Here is an 18,670-nt window from a genome sequence, read left to right on the forward strand (position 1 = left end):
GGCTGTTCAAGAAATGAATGTTACATATCATAATTGGCTTGTTTCTAATTCTTCAGTTTCATTTTCTGCCTACACCAAAGCTCGCAACAATCGTAAAGCAGTTATTAATCAGTCCAAACTAGAGTTTGAACAGGCTAAGAGTAGAAAACTTGCTTCTTGCCCTAATGGTAGCTGAGCATTCTGGTCTCTTGCCAAAGCTATTGGCCGCAACTTTTGCCCATCTCTGCTCCCACCTCTGTCCAAACCAGATGGTTCTGTTGTCACTTCAGCCAAGGATAAAGCTGACCTGCTAGCATCCCGTTTTTCTTCTAACTCATGTATTAATGATCTTTGTAAAACAACTCCCACCATTCCCAACACGCTCCATTCAATGCCTCCTGTGGTCTTCCGTCAAAAGGATGTCAGAAGGATTTTGACGAATCTTGATGCTAAGAAAGCTCCTGGTCCCGATGGTATTTCTCCACTTGTTCTCAAAACTTGTTCTCCTGAACTTACTCCTATTCTTTGCCGCCTTTTTTCACTTTCTTATTCCAAAGGTGTTTTTCCTTCTGCTTGGAAATTTGCTCATATCCAGCCAGTTCCTAAAAAGGGTGACAAATCCCTCCCATCCAATTATTGTCCCATTGCAATTACTTCTACTCTTTCTAAAGTAATGGAGAAATCAATTAACTGCCAACTCTTAAACTACCTAGAAACCGTCCGTCTGATCAACGATCGCCAGTATGGATTCCATCAGTGTCGATCCACTTGTGATATTCTGGCTTATGTTACCCATTTATGGACTAATTCAATGGAAAGGTTCAGTGAAACACAAGTAGTTGCTCTTGACATCTCAAAGGCTTTCGATCGTGTTTGGCATAAAGGTCTTCTAAACAAGCTTCCATCTTATGGTTTGCCAACTGTTTTTAGTAATTGGTTATCCAGTTTTCTCACTGATCGCTCACTGAGGGTGATGGTAGATGGCTCTCTGTCTTCTAACTTCTCCACTAATGCCGGTGTCGCCCAAGGTTCAGTTCTATTTCCCACTCTTTTCCTCTTGTATATTAATGACTTTCTTCCATTGACTGGAAATCCTATCCATAGTTTTGCCGATGATAGCACATTGCATTCCACTTTCCATTTTGAGAAACCTTGCCCTGCTCAATCAGTTTCAACTTCTAGAAAATCTGCCAATTCCTTAAATGCCGATCTTCAGGTAATTCTCCAGTGGGGCAAATACTGATTTCATCCCTTCTAAAACTCAGTCTTGTCTTATATCTCGCAAAAAGGATTCTTCTGCTCCTATGCTTTTCTTTAGTGACACTCCAATTTATAGGCAAAATGATATATCTCTTTTGGGGATTACCCTGATTTCTAATCTCTCTTGACACAAGCACATTAGAAATATTGCTTCCTCTGCATCTAAAAAACTTGGGTTTCTCTTTCGCTTTCGGCATTACTTTTCTTCCAAACAGCTGCTCACTCTGTATAAATCGCAAATCCACCCTGCCATGGAATATTGTTCCACATCTGGGGTGGCGCCCCCAAAACCTCTCTCAGGCTTCTTGATTCCATTCAGAACAGGGCAGTTATGTTAATTAATGATTCATCTCTAACAGAGTCTCTCCACTTGCTGTCTCATAGATGTAGTGTTTCTGCTGCATGCCTCTTCTACAGATACTTCCATGGGCACTGTTCTTCTGAATTGGCTTCTATAATTCCCGCTCTCTCTTTCAAAACAGTTCGAACACGTGCCGCCACCAGCCAACATCCATTTGCTGTCCAACTTCAAACTCAAAGAACCAACTTTTCATCTTCTTCATTCATTTATTCAACTGCCGTTTTCTGGAACAACCTTCCTTCATACGTATTTCCTGAAAATTACAGTCTACAGAAGTTCAAGTCCAATGTCAACAAATATCTTCTTTTGTCTTCTCAACCTCCAACCCAAGCACGGTACTAAGTACTATAGGTTCTAATACCTCTCGTGTTTGGGGTTTACATTAAAAAAAAAAAAAAAAAGGAAGCATTGCAGGATCATCTAGACAAAACTGTAGTAGTAGTCAAGACATGGCATGGGTTTGTTAAAGGGAGGTCTTGTCTGGCCAATTTGATTGGATGCTATGGTGTAGTCACAAAGGAATTGGATGCAAAAAATAATTTTGATATCATATACTGTACTTGGATTTCAGGAAAACTTTTGATACTGTTGCACATGGAAGACTACTGTACAAATTGGATTTTAACTTTCCAGATATTAACTGGAACTTGTGGTTTGGTGACTCGCACGCTAACAAGACTTTTGTGGATTTATTGGATTGCTTTCTATAGCAACCTGTTCAAGGGGCAACAGAAGAAAGGAAGGAAGCAAACCCTTAGCCATAATTATGACAGCTTCTTTCGACTCTGGGGAGGTCCCCATGGACTGGAGATGTGCAAATGTATCCCCAATTCACAATCACAAAGGGGACTCAAAGGGTGATGCACATAATTATATACCTGTTAGTTTAAATTCTGTTGTGGGGAAAATAATGGAGTCACTGGTTAAAGAAGTGATGCAGGATCACCTAGACAATACTGCAGTAATAGTTCAGACATGACATGGGTTTGTTAAGGGGAAGTCTTGTCTGACCAATCTGATTGGATATTACGATGTGGTAACAAAAGAACTGGATGCAAGAATTAATTTTGATATCATATACTTGGATATCAGGAAAGCTTTTGATATTGTTGCACATGGAAGACTGCTATACAAATTGGAGCAGTATGGCATTAAGGGCAAGTTGCTGCAATGGATAAAGGGATGGTTGAGTGGGAGACAACAGAGAGTGGTAATAAATGGACACTGCTCTACATGGACTAACATTATTAGTGGAGTCCTCCAAGGGTTCGGTGCTGGGCCCAGTGTTGTTTTGTGTATTTATTAATGATATCGACAAAGATATATCAGACTTAATGACCAAGTTTGCAGATGATACAAAGGTTGGTACGTAAATAACAAAGGTTGATAGTAAAGACAGTATGCTACTGTAACAGAATCTAGAAAAGTTAGGTAGATGGGCTGAGAAGTGGCAACACAAGTTTAATATTGACAATGCAAAGTACTGCATATGGGTAGCAGTAACCCAAGAGAAACTTACCAACTGTGTGGTACTGCACTCAGGGAGGTGGAGCAGGTAATGGGGTTTTGTCAATGATATAGGAATTTTGCTAGCAGAGACAAGGAGGTGATTATACCTTTGTTATACCTTTGTATAAGGCAATGGTCAGGCCACACCTTGAGTACTGGGTACAGGTCTGGAGGCCTCATTTTAAGAAGGATGTAGAGTTGCTAGAATGAGTACACAGAAGGGCAATAAGATTGGTGAGAGGAACAAAGGGGTTCTCTTGCCAGGAGAGGCTAAAATTCTGTCAATTGCAGCATCTGGCGACTAGGCACCTGTATGGTGATCAGATTGAGGTGTATAAGGCCTTTAATGGTCTGAGCAGGCTGAATGCTGATGGGATATTTGGAAAGACAGTTGTAGAATAGATGTGCGGAAGTTTGCCTTTAGGCAGTGGGTAGTTGATTGCTGGGACAGACTTCCATCTTTTGTCATGGAAGTGGATAACTTAAATAAATTTAAGGTTGAACTTGACAAGCATTTGGAGTGACTGGATGGGTGAAATGAAAAGTTCTCCTTTTTTTTTTTTGGCTGATGCTCTATAAGCTTGCTTTCTTGCATCATATGCCTCAACTGATGCTAAGAGAGAGCACCCATGCAAAATGCATGGATGCTCTCTCTCTTTAACAAGTATGTACAATTTTGCTAATAAACAACACAGAACTTATTTTAATGTACCAAAGGAAGTAGCGGTCGAGGTGTGGCACACCACACGGATGAATGCTGCCCCTCTGTGTTGTGGTAGATGATTCTCATGAACTGGTGTAATATCATCATTTTGCTTATTGGAAGTGCGAAGTGGTGGAACCCATGTTTAGTCTCCAGAGCTAAACTCTAGCAACCCCCCTCCATCTCTTTGATCATGCAGTATGATTTATATCTTTTGAGGTTATGATGGACATCATAGTGAGATCCAACCTTCCTTACATTTTGATTGTACAGCTCTAAAATGTATTTGCAGGCTGGCAACTAGATATTCCACTAGACCAAACCTATTAGTAACTCTGTAGCAGGCTTCCGGATCAGCTAGTGTATAATCTCACTGCCTCTACTCTGCCAGATAGTGACCGGAAGGAGTCTGAATAGCACATTTGCGGAAGGGGGAGCATTGTCAAGGGGCTAGGTATATTCTTACCATGTGTATGCACAGCGCTGAGCTGAACATTCTGACTTCTTGCCTGTGTATACAGACAGCACTAAGTCAATCATGTGTGGGATCTGCAGCTGTCTTTTCTGACTATAGTGTATCTGAGCAGATTCTTCCTGGATGCAGCATATACACTGCAGAGCTGCATACTGTAGAGTTAGCCATGGACCACGAACAACCCTCCAAAAGCATCATTTTATTATATATACTGATTCGTTGATCACACTCCAGGCTCTATCAGCGATGAGATACAACAATCATCCAACCCTGTTCCAGATTCAGCAGATGATACTCTCTCTTTCTCTCTGAAAGTTGGTTCAATCTGGCTGATAATGCAGTAAAATCAGCAGTCCCGACTAATAATCTTGGCATGTCAGTCCCCTATACATGCAAATAATCCGTAATAAGATTTATTCACAGTGGCATGGGCAAGTAGCAAACAAACTCTCTATCAGATTAAGCATGTAATCAAACCGTGGCAGTCTAGTCTGCAAAGGGATTGTAAAGAGAAAGTTGTTCTTGCTTGGCTCTGCATAGGACATAGTCATCTGACACATTCTTTTCTGCTGAGGGCCGATGACCCTCCCCTCCTGTGTGCACGCAATGTGACACCATTTTTATCAATTAAGCATGTTTTAACAGAATGGTCAAATTTTAAAGTGCACATTTTATTGCTTTTAACCAGCTGACTGAGCCTTATACATTCAGTCAGATTTTATCTGACAATGATCCTGTGTCAGCAGTTTTTAATTTTTTATGCACTATCAATATGTATAGACATATATAAAATAGTAAACTTATTTTTACTCTTATACTTTACCACCTTTTACTTATTGATGTTTATACATATATACAACTTTTTATGAGATAACCTTTTCAGAGGTTACCAAAATCCCAATTTTTTTGTAAATTTAAATTCTTCCTGGTGCATTATAACTTTCAATGTTTTTTGCACCATTAAAACCAAAAATCATCATCATCACCATGTGTACGTCAAGTCCAAAATTTTCGTTACTTCATACAGCATGCCCTCAACACCTGTACCTCGCACAGAGTGTTCATTTGCCTACCAGAATACCAGACAATCCAAACCACTTGGCCAACATGCTTGATCTTTTTCTCACAAACAACCCTTCTAATGGTCGAAGTGAGACACCTCACTTCACAACTTGGTGATGGTCTCTTCTTGAATGGAGCCTGTCTCTCGTTGCCATTCTCAACCTCATGTTGTTTGCCATTGCAAGAATGCAAAATGGGATGTGATTTATTTTCTTCTATCCCTTCCTTGGATTACTGTTTCAAATCTTCTGATATCAACATTTGGTCCATACGCCACCTTCAAATCTAGTTTTTTTTTTTTTTTTTTTTTTTTTGTCTAAACCTTGGTTTTCCAATAAATGTACTATGGCTGTTCCAAAGAAGAATGTTGCATATCATAACTGGCTTGTTTCAAAATCTCTAGGTTCATTTTCTGCCAATTGTAACAATTGTAAAGCAGTTATTAATCAGTCCAAACTAGATTATAAACAGGCTAAGAGTAGAAAACTTGTTCCTTGTCCAAATGGTAGCCAAGCATTCTGGTCTCTATTGACTGCAGCTTTTACCTACCTCTGTTCCCACTTCTCTCAAAACCAGATGGTTCTACTGCCACTTCAGCCAAAGAGCTAACCTGCTAGCATCCTATTTTCCCTCCAACTTGATTTGTGTATCGATGATCTTGGTAAACCACCTCCCACCATTCCCAGTATACTACATTCAATGCCTCCTGTGATCTTCCATTAAAAAGGATGTTAGAAGCTCTTTGATCAGTCTTGATACTAAGAAAGCTTCAGGTGCTTATGGTATTTTTTACAGTTGTTCTCAAAATCTGTGCTCCTGAACTTACTCCTGTTCTATGTCACTTTTTTTTTTCACTTTCTTATTCCAAAGGTGTTTTTCCTTCTGCTTGGAAATTTGCTCATATCCAGCCAGTTCCTAAAAAGGGTGCTAAATCTCTCCCATCCAATCATCGTCCCATTGCACTTACTTCTACTCTTTCTAAAGTAATGGAGAAAACCATTAATCCCCAACTCCTGAACTATCTAGTATATTTCCAACTGATCGATGATCGCCAGTATAGATTCCATCAGTATCAACCCAATGGTGATATACTGGCTTACGTTACCCATCTATGGACAATTCAATAGAAAAAAAAAGTTTGATGAAATTCAAACAGTTGCTCTTCGTATTTCAAAGGCTTTTGTTCGTGTTTGGCATAAAGGTCTTCTAAATAAACTTCCATCTTATGGTTTGCCTACTGTTTTTTTGTAATTGGGTATCCAGTTTTATCTCTGACCTCTCACTGGAAGTGATGGTACATGGCTCTCTGTCTTCTAACTTCTCCAATAATGCTGGTGTTCCACCATAGTTTTGCTGACAATAGCACATTGCATGCAAACTTCATGTTTGAGAAACCTTGGTCTGCACAAAGAGCTCCAACTTCTTGAATATCCACTACCAATTCCTTAAATGCTGCTCTGCACGTAATTCTCCAGTGGGGCAAAGATAACTTAGTTTTCAATCCTTTTAAAACTCAGTCCTGTCTTATATCTCGCAAAAAGGATTCTTCAGCTCCTGGGCTTATCTTCGATGACACTGATTTCAAGGCAGTTTGTATATCTCCATTGGCTATTACCCTGATTTCTAATCTCTCTTGGTATAAGTACATTACAAATATTGCATCCTCTGCATCTAAGAAACTGGGGTTTCTCTTTTGCTGTCAGCATTATTTTCTTCCAAACACTCTGTACAAATCACAAATTCACCCTACCGTGGAATATTGCTCCCACATCTGGGGTGGTGGCCCTAAAACCTCTCTCAGGCTTCTAGATTCCATCCAAAAGAGGGCAATTAGGCTAATTAATGACTCATCTCTAACAGGGTCTCTTCACTCTCTGTCTCATAGACATTCTGTTTCTGCTGCATGCCTTTTCTTTAGGTACTTCCATAGGCACTGTTCTTAATTGGAATCTATAATTCCAGCTCTCTCTTCCAAAGTAGTCCGAACACATGCCACAACCTGTCAGTATCCTTTTATCGCCAACTTCAAACTTAGAGAACCTACTTTTCTTCTTCCTCATTTGTTCATTCAACTTCTGTGTTCAGGAACAACCTTCCTTCATATGTATTTCATGGAAGTAACAATCTATAGAAGTCCAGGTCTAATGTTAACAAATATCTTTCATTTTCTTAATATTTAACCCATGCATGGTACTATGGGTTCTAATACCTCTTGTTTGGGGTTTGCATTAAAAAAAAATAATAAAAAATTGTTGTGGTAGACTTTTGTGAGACAATTTACTCAATGATAAAAGTAACTATTTTATGGTCAAAAATTCAGACAGTTTTTCACTTGTAATAACAGTGCTCAATTTTGTTTTTGCCATGATTACTAATCTTACAGCGCAATGTATACATTTTGCAGTGTTTAGAGTTAAGAGTATCTGATTAAAAGTTTCTCTTGAAATACTGACTCATTTTGATACCTTGAACCTACAATTTTAGCAGTATAATACAAGGGTGGCCGACCTGCAGCATGTACCACATGTGGTCCTTGCAGCTCTTGTCAGTGGCCCAATTCTTAATTTAAAACTTATTTTAATTATTTTATTAAAATTAAAATTTAATTTTAATGCAGTGTGAAAACACTGCATTAATTATATAGTAATCTAGCATATGTCTATGGAATCAAATAATTGCAAGTAAACAGAACTTAAAAAGAGATTATAATGTAACACCAAGAGTAGTCACAAATGCTAAACAAAACATACTGATCTAAAATAAATCAGTTACTATTTTTATAGTAGCTTGCTTTCTTTATGATAAAATAATTCATAAAAAATACACAGAAATATATTCTTACCCACGAGTGCTTTACTTGAAAGTTCAATAGCATGTTTTCCTGGTATCCTCTCCCTTGAGGTTCCATTTGAACTAGAAATTTATATGAGAAAATAAAGAGAAACTAACTTAGGATTTCAATTCTATTTGTATATTTGAAAAATAAAGTACTGTAGTACCTGTTTAATTAAGAGCTGTCTGGGAATAAATGATAAATCTGCCATTAAACAGAATTCATCATACCATTATGTATAGAAATGATAAGAGGAAGTGTATGATAAGTGTCTTGACAATCAGTTCAGTCCTAGAGAGATCGTGCAAGGCTCATGGGGTAGGATTTTTTCAGTGTGGTCTGTGCTTGTTTACAGGAGAGACTGCTTCTAAAGGAATCACTTAAATAGAGAGGGTGCAAGAATATTTAGTGATGCTATTGTATCAGTGTTAAGTGGGGTGGAAAACTGTTAGCCGGGGGTGGGGGGGCACAGACTAATAGATTACCAATAACCATGGGAAGAAATGAAAGTGATTCTTGCACTGCTTCTATTGGAAAATGTACAGGGAAATACATGCACCATGTTAGCATAACTAAGAGTAAGAACAGGTGCATGTACACTAATGCTACGAGGACAGCAAATTTATTTGATAAATTTTGACAAGTGCTGGTCAAATCATCAAATGCAGACATCGTGGGGAATATCAGAGATGTGGTGTCACTCACATAAGGGATGCAGAATTTGAATATGGAGAGTACAATGTGTACAGAAAGGACACAGTGTTGATTGTCAAGTGGCACTAGGGGTCCACCCCCCAACTCTGCCTATAGAAAAGGAGAGATAGGATTGGATAGGGAGGGATTGTTGAGTCAGTTTGGTGTGACATAAGCACTGGGAAAGCAAAAATGCGAGTAGGAGTGTTACAGTTCTAATAACTCTGATGAGTACAATGAATAATTGCAGAGAAATAAAAGTGGGCCAGGAAATTAGAATGTCTTATAATAGGGGATTTTTAACTGGAACTTGTAGGTTGCTAACTCACACACTGCAAGCCTTTTGTGGATTTATTGGATGACTTTTCTACAACAGCATGTTAGAGAGAGCAATACTCTTGATCTGATTACAAGCAGAGATTATTCATGCATTAAGTATCTGCAGATAAAAGAACCACTAGGCAACAGTGATCACGCTGTATTGATCTGGGATTTACCTACAACCAAGAGTAAAGGGAAGAAAGGATTTTTGCTTTCAAAAGGTGACTACAATGGTCTTAGACAGTTTCTAAATTCTATACAGTGAAATCGACTGATGATGTTACCATCAACAATTCTAAATGGGAAGCATTCAAGGGATTAATTGTAAAAGCTACTAGGCTTTTTATACCAAATAAGAAATATTCTTCAAGGTAGAAGCCTAAATGGATGTCAGAGGAACTAATGAGACTCATGGCAGAGAAGAAAAATGCAAGGCATGCATATAAATTATCAGGAGACACAGAAGTCTACAGTAGATTTAAACTAGTCTATAATGAAATTACAAAGGAGGTTAGGCAAGCAAAGGCAGATTGCGAGAAATATTTAGTACAGGATGCAAAAAAAAAACAGGCAAAGACTTTGTTATGATTATCCCTCTACTTATGTGATTATTATTTAATTTAAGCAAAGACTTCTTTACTTGTGTAAAGAAGTCTTTGCTTTGATTATTCCCTTCCTAGAAGGAAGGGGAATAATCAAATTGATCCACTTGACATCGATCGTTTTACTGCAGATGATCCTGCTCATGCTCCAGACAAATTGAATGAGTATTTTGCATCTACATTCATACATGAGGAATTCTTTAAGGAAAGGGATGCCGGAAGTTTATCAAACTTCTAACAGGGAGCAAAATGGTTTTGTAATAACAGAGAGGAAAGTGGAAGAGAATTTGTTGAAGTTAAACATAAGAAAGACTCTTCAGGTGGAGGTAAAGCAAATCTTTAGCCATAATTATGAGAGCATCCTCAGATTCAGGGAAGGTTCCCACTGACTGCATATGTTCGAATGTATCCCCAATTCACAAACAGGTTCAAAGGGTGACACAAATAATTATAGACCTTAGTTTAACTTCTGTTCCAGGGAAAATAATGGAGTCACTGTTTAAAAAGTTAATGCAGGATCATCTAGACAAGGCTCCAATTATACTTCAGACAGCATGAGTTTGTTAAGGGGAAATCTTGTCTGACCAATTTGATTGTATACTAAAATGTGGTCACAAAGGAACTGGATGCAAAAAATTTGGATATCATATACTTTAATTTCAGGCTTTTGATACTGTTGAACATAGACTGCTGTACAAATTACAGCAGTGGGGCATTAAGGACAAGTTACTGCTATGGATAAAGGGATTCCTGAGCTGGAGAAGACAAAAGTGGCAATGAATGAACACTGCTCTTCCTAGACAATTTTATTAGTGAAGTCCCACAGGGTTCAGTGTTGGGCCCAATGTTGTTTTCTATAATTATCAATGATATTGATGAAGGTATATCAGCATTACGTCCAAATTTTCAGATGATACAAAGGTTGGCAGAATGGTTAATGACAGAATGATGGCATGCTACTGTTGTTGTTATTTGGTTTTTAGGAGCATTAGCAACTAAGGCCATATTTCTCCGGGGATATGCGGTGGTCATTCCCTGACCTTTCCGCATCCTCCGTATTTGGTGGTCATGGGCTCGAACCCCAGTCTAATCAAGAAGCATGTGCTATGCACTGCCGCTCCTGCCCACCTGGCTACAGAGGCACCGGCACGCTACTGCAACAGGATCTAGAAAAGTTAGGCAGATGGACAGAGAAATGGCAACTGAAGTTTATAATTGACAAATGAAAAGTAATGAATATGTGTAACTGTAACGTACCAACTGCGTGATCAACTAGTGGAAAATGAAAAAGACCCAGAGGATAATTGTGCAGTAAGATATGAAGTTCTCTGAGCAATTCAGATAGGCTGCTAGGGCAGCTCATTGGGTTTTGTCAATGATATATAGGAATTTTGCTAGCAGGGATAAGGAGGTTATTATCCCATTGTAAAAGGCAATGGTCAGTCTACATCTTGGGTACTATATATAGAAGTCTGGAGGCTGCATTTTACAAATGATGTAGAGCTACGGGTTCAGAGAAGGGCAACAATATTGGCAAGGTTAACAAAGGGGTTTTCTTATCAAGAAAGGCTTCAGTTCTGCAAACTGCAGCATCTGGACACTAGGCACCTGCAAGGTGATCTGATTGAGGTGTTTAAGGCTTTGTATGGATTCAGCAAGCTCAATGCTGATAGGATTTTTCCTCTTGCTCAGGCTACACACAAGGGGGCATAAATTCAAATTGAGGAAGGAAGGTTGCAGAATAGATGTGTGAAGTTTGCCTAGATCTTTACCAATGGGTGGTTGATTGCTGGAACAAACTTCTATCTGTTGTGGAAAGCTTAAATAAACTCAAGAAAGAACTAGACAAATTATTGTAGGCAAAGGATAAGTGAAATGGGTCTTCCCCCACCATTTTGGCTGATGCTGAATAAGTTTGCTTTCTTGAATCATTTTCCACTACTAATATAGAAATGCAATCATCTGGAGTATAAAAGTTACATAATTATGTAACCATTTCCATAAATAATGTAGTATTAATATTGTACCTTTTACTTTTGTAATGCAAGTACATTTTTCCACTTTGTGTTATTTATTAAGCATGCAAATAAATAATCTGCATTTTCATAAATAGAGTGTTAATATTGTACTTTTTCCCCCCCTGCAGAGTTCATAATTCAGTACATTGTCAAAGCAAGAAAGGCAATCTCAATTTTTGATTTTTTTCTTCTTTAAACTAGCCTCAAACTCCTCCTTATAACTTGTAATTTCACTTCCATATTAATCATCAATGCAATGAAATGTTCCTTTTGTGGTTATCTTGAACTGTTTGTATGCAGATCAAGATAACCACAAAAGGAACATTTCACTTCACTGATTCAATATTTGTTTATTAGACTGAAATAAAGATAATTAATAATTTACATTTTAAATTGAAGAATAATGCACGTTACAACCCTACTTAGTATCAGTAGTAACAAATTATGCAAGAAAGAAAGATTATACAGAATCAGAAAAAAAACCCTTTCCACATCACATGCACATCCTCCTCTAATAGTTTCTCTAGTTTTTCCTTGAATATCAAACTCTCACTTCCACAACAACAGATGGAAGTTTGTTCCAACAATCAAACACCTCCTGACTGAAGGCAGACTTTTACACATCTATCCTTCAAACATCCTTCTCCAATATGAATTTATGTCCCCTTTTGTGTGTGTGTAGGCGGAGCAAGAGGAAGAATGCCATTAGCATTGAGTCTGCTCAATCCATTCAAAGACTTAAAACACTTTAATCAGATCACTTCTCAGATGCCAAATCTCCAGATGGTGCAATTTTGCAGAACTGCAGCCTTTCTTGCTAAGAAAGGCTGCAGTTCTGCAAAATTCGTTACTGATCTCACTGCCCTTCTCTGCACATTCTGGAAGCTCTACATCCTTAATAAAATGAGGCTTCCAAACCTCTATGCAGCCTAACCATTTCCTTAAACAATGGGATAATCACCTCCTTACTGCTGCTAGCAAAATTCCTCTATATCATTGAGAAAACCATATCAGCCTATCTGCACTGCTCAGAGAACTTCATATCTGAGGTCAAAATTATCCCCAGGTCTTTTTCATTACTCAGTTTTGTATGGTACAGCTGGTACATTGATCTGAGATTACTGCTATTCATATGGATTAAGGCATAATGAGCTAAAAACGGTATCTTGCATTTGTTAATGAACTTCGACTGCCATTTCATAGCCTATCTGCCTAATTTTTCTAGATCTTGTAGCAGTGACATACCTTGCTTACTGTCATTGACTATCATGCTAACCTTTAAACTGCTAACCTGCAAACTTAGACATTAAACCTGATATTCCTTGATCATTATCATTAATAAATATAGAAAACAACAATGGGCCCAACAGTTAACTCTGTGACATTCCACATTAGTCCATAAAGAGAAGTGTCCATTGATAACCATTGTCCTGTCCTCCCCCACTCAACCTTTTATCCATAGCAGTAACTTGCTCTTAATGTCACACTGCTCCAATTTGTACAGTAGCCTTTTATACACCCCAGTATCAAAAACTTTCCTGAAATTCAAGTATACGATATCAAAATTACTTTTTGCATCCAGTTTCTTTGTTACTGTATCATAGTATCCAATCAAACTGGTCGGACAAGACTGCTTCTATTTGTGAGCCTTCTTCAACAGATTAATGAAATATTGATAAGAAGAATATACTTTTACTGCATTCGAAAACAAGGATAACAAAATTAACGTTTAAATTAGCATTAGCAAGGGCATATGATGCAAGAAAGCAAGCTTTACAGCATCAGCCAAAAAAAAAAAAAAAAATTCACCCATCCACTCACTCCAGATGTTTGTCTAGTTCTGCCTTGAATCTGTTTAAGCTATCAACTTCTACGACAGATGGAAGTTTGTTCCAGCAATCAACCACCCACTGACTAAAAGCAAACTTCCGCACATCTATTCTACAACTGTCTTTCCTCAATTTGAATTTATGCCCTCTCAGGCAATTATTCTGAGCAAGAGGAAGAATCCCATCAGCATTGAGCATGCTCAAACCATTCAAGGCTTTATACACCTCAATCAGATCACCTTGCAGGTGCTGCCTAGTCTCCAGACACTGTAATTTGCAAAACTTAAGCCTTTCTATGTAAGAGCAACCCTTTGTTCCATTCACTAACCTTGTTGCCCTTCTCCGTATTCGTTCCAACTTCTTAAAATGAGGTCTCCAGATCTGTATACAGTACTCAAGGTGTGGCCTGACCATTGCCTTTTACAAGGGGATAATCACCTCCTTATCCCTGCTATAAAAATTCCTGTATATCATTGACAAGACACCATGAGGTACTCTTGCAGACCGTCTGCACTACTCAGAAAATTTCATATCTGCCTGCACAATTACCCTCAGGTGCTTTTCACTCTCTACCACTATCAGTGTAGTACCAAACAGTTGATACATTACTCTGGGGTTACTGCTTCCCATATGCCTTTAATGTAATAACTGAGGCATTACTTTTTGCATGACATTTAATTGTTTGTTATTGCTTATTTAAAAATAAGTGTTATAACATGTAAGAATATTAGTATAATATAATGCTGTAACTGAATATAATTCTCATTTTTAAATATATTCTCAATATATAACAATTTCTCTGCACAGAAAAAAATTTTTTTATTGTTACCATATATTTTGACCACTCCATGGGGTGAGTCTCTATATATACATTTATTTTAATTTTTTTATTACTGTTTATTTGAATATTTATTATTATTAAAATAAACAAATAAAAGACCCTGACACTTCGACATACCCTGAATCTTGGATTGCTTACAACCAAGTAATGACCACAACTGTAAGATGCCTACAAACTCAGACAGTGCTGAACTTCAGATTAAACCACCCCATTAGTGGTGGTTTGATCTGAAGTCTTGATTATCCCTATTCGGATAATCAAGATCCTTGACCTGGTGGTGCTTAGAGAGCTGTAGCAGCTCTTGGGTTGCAGACTCAGAGCTGTCCCAAATCATATCCAACCTAAAAAGGAATCACTGTATTATCAACATTCATCAACAACACCAGGAGAGGTTTGCTTCTGAATACATTCTGTCCCCGCTTCCCTCACTGGCAACATTGTTAGCAGATTATAAAGCCTCATCGCAGGAATAGCAACATGATGAAATCTACAAACTACAAACATGATCCATCTAGTAGTGTAACTGGAAGGAAGTGTTCAAATAAGGAAGAATAATTTTTTAAAGTTTTAGACTCCAAGATAAAAAATTTATCTCTTTTTTTTTTTTTTTTTTTTTTTAACAAAAATTGTGATCTTATATTAAGCTAATCTAAAACTTGCAGAGTGAGAATTTTATTTCTGACATTTTTATATATATAAGTATATAAATATATATATATATAAGGTCAAGGTCCCGATAGATTTTGGTTTGTGAGTAGTGGTGAAATTTTTTTTGTCGGGAAGTATTATCGGTAATTAAGGCCTAACTAACTGGATAGCCGTAGTTCTACTAGCAGTTGTTGGATCGCCTATAGTTCCATGTTAACTATTAACATGGGATCAAGTTAACAAAAATATAAATAAATGTATAGTTTAGAGATTTAAAGGAGGAGAGAGGAAATTATTAAAGATTGAGTCAAGAAGGTTAGGAATATAGCTAGGAAGGTGACTTTCTTTCACATGGCCATCTCTCTGCTACTTCCTCAGGGGCTTTGAGCAGATAGATAGCCATACTAAAAGAATTCCAAAGGCATACCCATTTCTGTAGTCTCAATAACAGTTTTGCTTTGTTAAGTACTCATGTTAAGTTATGAATGTCCTATATTAATAATTCAAGTAAATCAAATAAATTTTATAAACTGCAATTGTTAATTTTTGGTTAACTTTAGTTTTAAATTTTGGAATTATTATTAGCTGCAAACTGGAATTGAGACCCAAAGCCCGACAGGTATGCATCAGAGTAAATATAAAAAGTATATAGGTATTTATCTGTGATCAGTATGACTGTAGGTTGGTGCGAGAAAGGACATGCAAGTTGCTTGGGAGCCGCTTTATAGGAGGCCGTGGTGCCATCTGGTCTGATTTGTTGGTTGGTCTGTTTTTAATAATAATATAAATAAAATAAAAATAAATTTTCTGTTTATACTCCTGGATGACCAAACGGTCAGAGGAGTTCACAAGATAGACAGAATACAAGAAACAGCACCGTATTCAGTAGTCACGGGCTTGAACCCCGGTCACTCAAGGCACGTGTACTTATGCACCCGCGCGCCTGACCACTAGGCTACGGCAGCCAGCCGTAGCCTAGTGGTCAGGCGTGCGGTTTAAGGAAGGGTTAATCGATCTGTATTCAATTTGTAATCGATGGTTAGGGGATTACGGTGAATACCTATATAGATGTTTAGGTAAATACAGTTTAAGAATTACATTTTTTTTTTTTTTTATGTTATCCACTGGACTGGTATAACCTTTCTACAGCATAACAGCCCGTGTATGCCCCGTGAGATAACTATATACATATTTACATACCCCCCCCCACCCCATCGGCAATTTTAACCTTGTGGTGCTTTGGACTTTATTATAAGCTGTAGCATGTTATTATTTGTATCCCATTTGTTATCTAATGTAAAATATCCAGCGAAGTTAGTATTTTGAAGTGTTGGGATTGTTATGGGGTTTAATGTAGTCGGGTCAGCATGAGAACTGCTATTATAGTTATTGTTGTATTAGGGGCTGAATTTAGACATCCAGGTTGCAGTGCAGCCAGACAATGAGCCTTGTCTGAGCACAATGAACCCGGGGGGCGGGGGGTCTAATAGGGACCCAAACAGTTGCTCTGTGACCCTATTGGGATTAGTGTTGGGGCGATGTAGGGCTAAATTGGCTTGAATGGCTGCTTTAACGTGGTATCTGATGAAATTGATAGGCATTTTGTTCTGAATTAAATTAGTTTTTAGTTTTTGTAATGCGTCCCGTATGTTTTCCTGATTACTACAGATGTGTATTATTCTATTAGTCTGATTTCTGATTACATTACCATGTATTTGTTTGGTTAAATTGGTCTCCCAGTTTGCGAGTCTAACGGCTTGAAAGTCAAAATGTCCTGTGTAGATTTTATTTTCTTTGATTGTTATTTCACTGTTGAGGTATATGGCTTGTAGGTGGCTTTTGGGGTTGGTACATTCGATGGTAAGGTCTGTGAGATATATTTCTAATGGTAATTGGTCAAATTTTTCACGGTTGACAACTAAAATGTCGTCAATGTATCTGAAAAAAGTTATGTCGTCTTTAATTTTGTTTTCGTAGTAGTGCAAGTAAAGGTTGGCAATGGAACTCGGCTGCTTGCTCCCATTGCCACCCCCCTACTTTGCACGTACATGCTGTCTCCTATAAGTATGTAGTTATTGATTACGCATAAATTTATTAACTCTAGCCAGTACTGTTTACTACAGCCTAGACTTTCCCGATTTTCTTCATAGTAGTCTGTAAGCACTCTTTTTAAATTATTGTGTAAAATGCTGGTAAATAGATTTTTAAAGTCGTAGGTTACACTTTTCTGATATTATTATTTTTGATGTATTCTATGTATTTTCTATTGTCTGAAATGAACTTGGTGTTGGTGAGGTTGGTAGATATTGTGCTTAGTTTGGCCTCTAGTTTTTTACTGGGGTTTTTGATATAGCTGTTCCTGCATGTGGTGATGAATCTGCAGCCTACCAAGACTTTATGGAATTTTGGGATCCAGTAAACAAAAGGAAATCTGGTGTTATCGATTTTTAATTGAACTTTTTTTGTGCATGGGTCTTTTTCATTTTCTATACCACCTTAAGTGCAGTACCACACAGTTGGTACATTTCTCTGGGGGTTACGTCTACTCATATGCAGTACTTTGCATTTGTCAATGTTAAACTTCAGTTTCCACTTCTCAGCACATCTGCCCAACTTTTCTAGATTCTGTTGCAGTAGCACACTGCCATTACTCTCATTAACAACACTGCCAACCTTAGTATCATCTGTAAACTTGGACATTAAGCCTGATATGCCCTCATCAATATCATTGATAAATTCAGAAAACAACAATGGGCTCACCATTCTATCTTAAACAGCCTTAGCACATTTATTAGAAAACCAAGGTTTGGATAAGGGAGGAATGCATAATAAAGAATTTCATCCCTACAAGAATAATCTCTCTGAAACAAAATGAGCAAAGAGTGAGATCAGAAAATTTAGTAATCCAACCAAGGAAAAGAAAAACAGAAATCATGGATCATTCCATCTCACATTCCAGTAACACCAAACACATGATATTGATAATGGCCATAAAAGGGAGAAAGAGACCTTCACCAAAAGGTGAACTGAGGTGACTAAAGAACACTAACATTGACTATGTACTTTGAAGGGTTGATCACAGATGTAGGGCATGTGGTTAGGACTGTCTGGTATTCTGGTAGGTAAATGAACAAATTGTCTGAAGTCATTAGTAATTCCAAATCTCAGCATATCAAACCAGCCCATAAAAGTAACGTTGTGCATCAAAATCACCAAGGAAAATAACCTCATTGTTACTAAATTTACACTGGAGAAAGTAGGGTTTCAAAGAAAGGAAGTCAGTGTTCTGAGGAATTAGTGAAGTTGGCAGAATAATGAAGGCAACAGGTGAATTTGACAGAATGCAGTAGAGAGACTAAGCCAGAGGAGATCAAAACAAGGAGATTCCAAATTCGGAAGTCTCTGACATGGAATATCAGCCAGGCATATGCACAATTACTGCCTTTGAAGCAAAAGCAATCACAGAGTGAATAATTAGGGCAATAAGATGGGTGGTGGTTGAGGGGACTGATGACTGAGACTACATGAGAAAAACT

At 37.8% G+C, this 18,670-nt stretch overlaps 1 protein-coding gene across 4 annotated transcripts in view; it reads right to left on the reverse strand.

The window, feature by feature from the left end:
• Positions 1-18,670, reverse strand: part of Patronin (calmodulin-regulated spectrin-associated protein patronin) — a 389,298-nt gene that overhangs the window by 218,185 nt on the left and 152,443 nt on the right. For all 4 annotated transcript variants that reach the window (XM_090386590.1, XM_090386589.1, XM_090386591.1 and 1 more), the window contains one exon: positions 8,192-8,262. In XM_090386590.1, the coding sequence (XP_090242716.1) occupies positions 8,192-8,262 (71 nt within the window). The remainder of the gene's footprint in view (positions 1-8,191; positions 8,263-18,670) is intronic.

The sequence above is a fragment of the Mastigoproctus giganteus genome, chromosome 12, assembly GCF_048544385.1.
Source record: "Mastigoproctus giganteus isolate SK-2022 chromosome 12, ASM4854438v1, whole genome shotgun sequence".
NCBI classification, from domain to species: Eukaryota; Metazoa; Arthropoda; class Arachnida; order Uropygi; family Thelyphonidae; genus Mastigoproctus; species Mastigoproctus giganteus.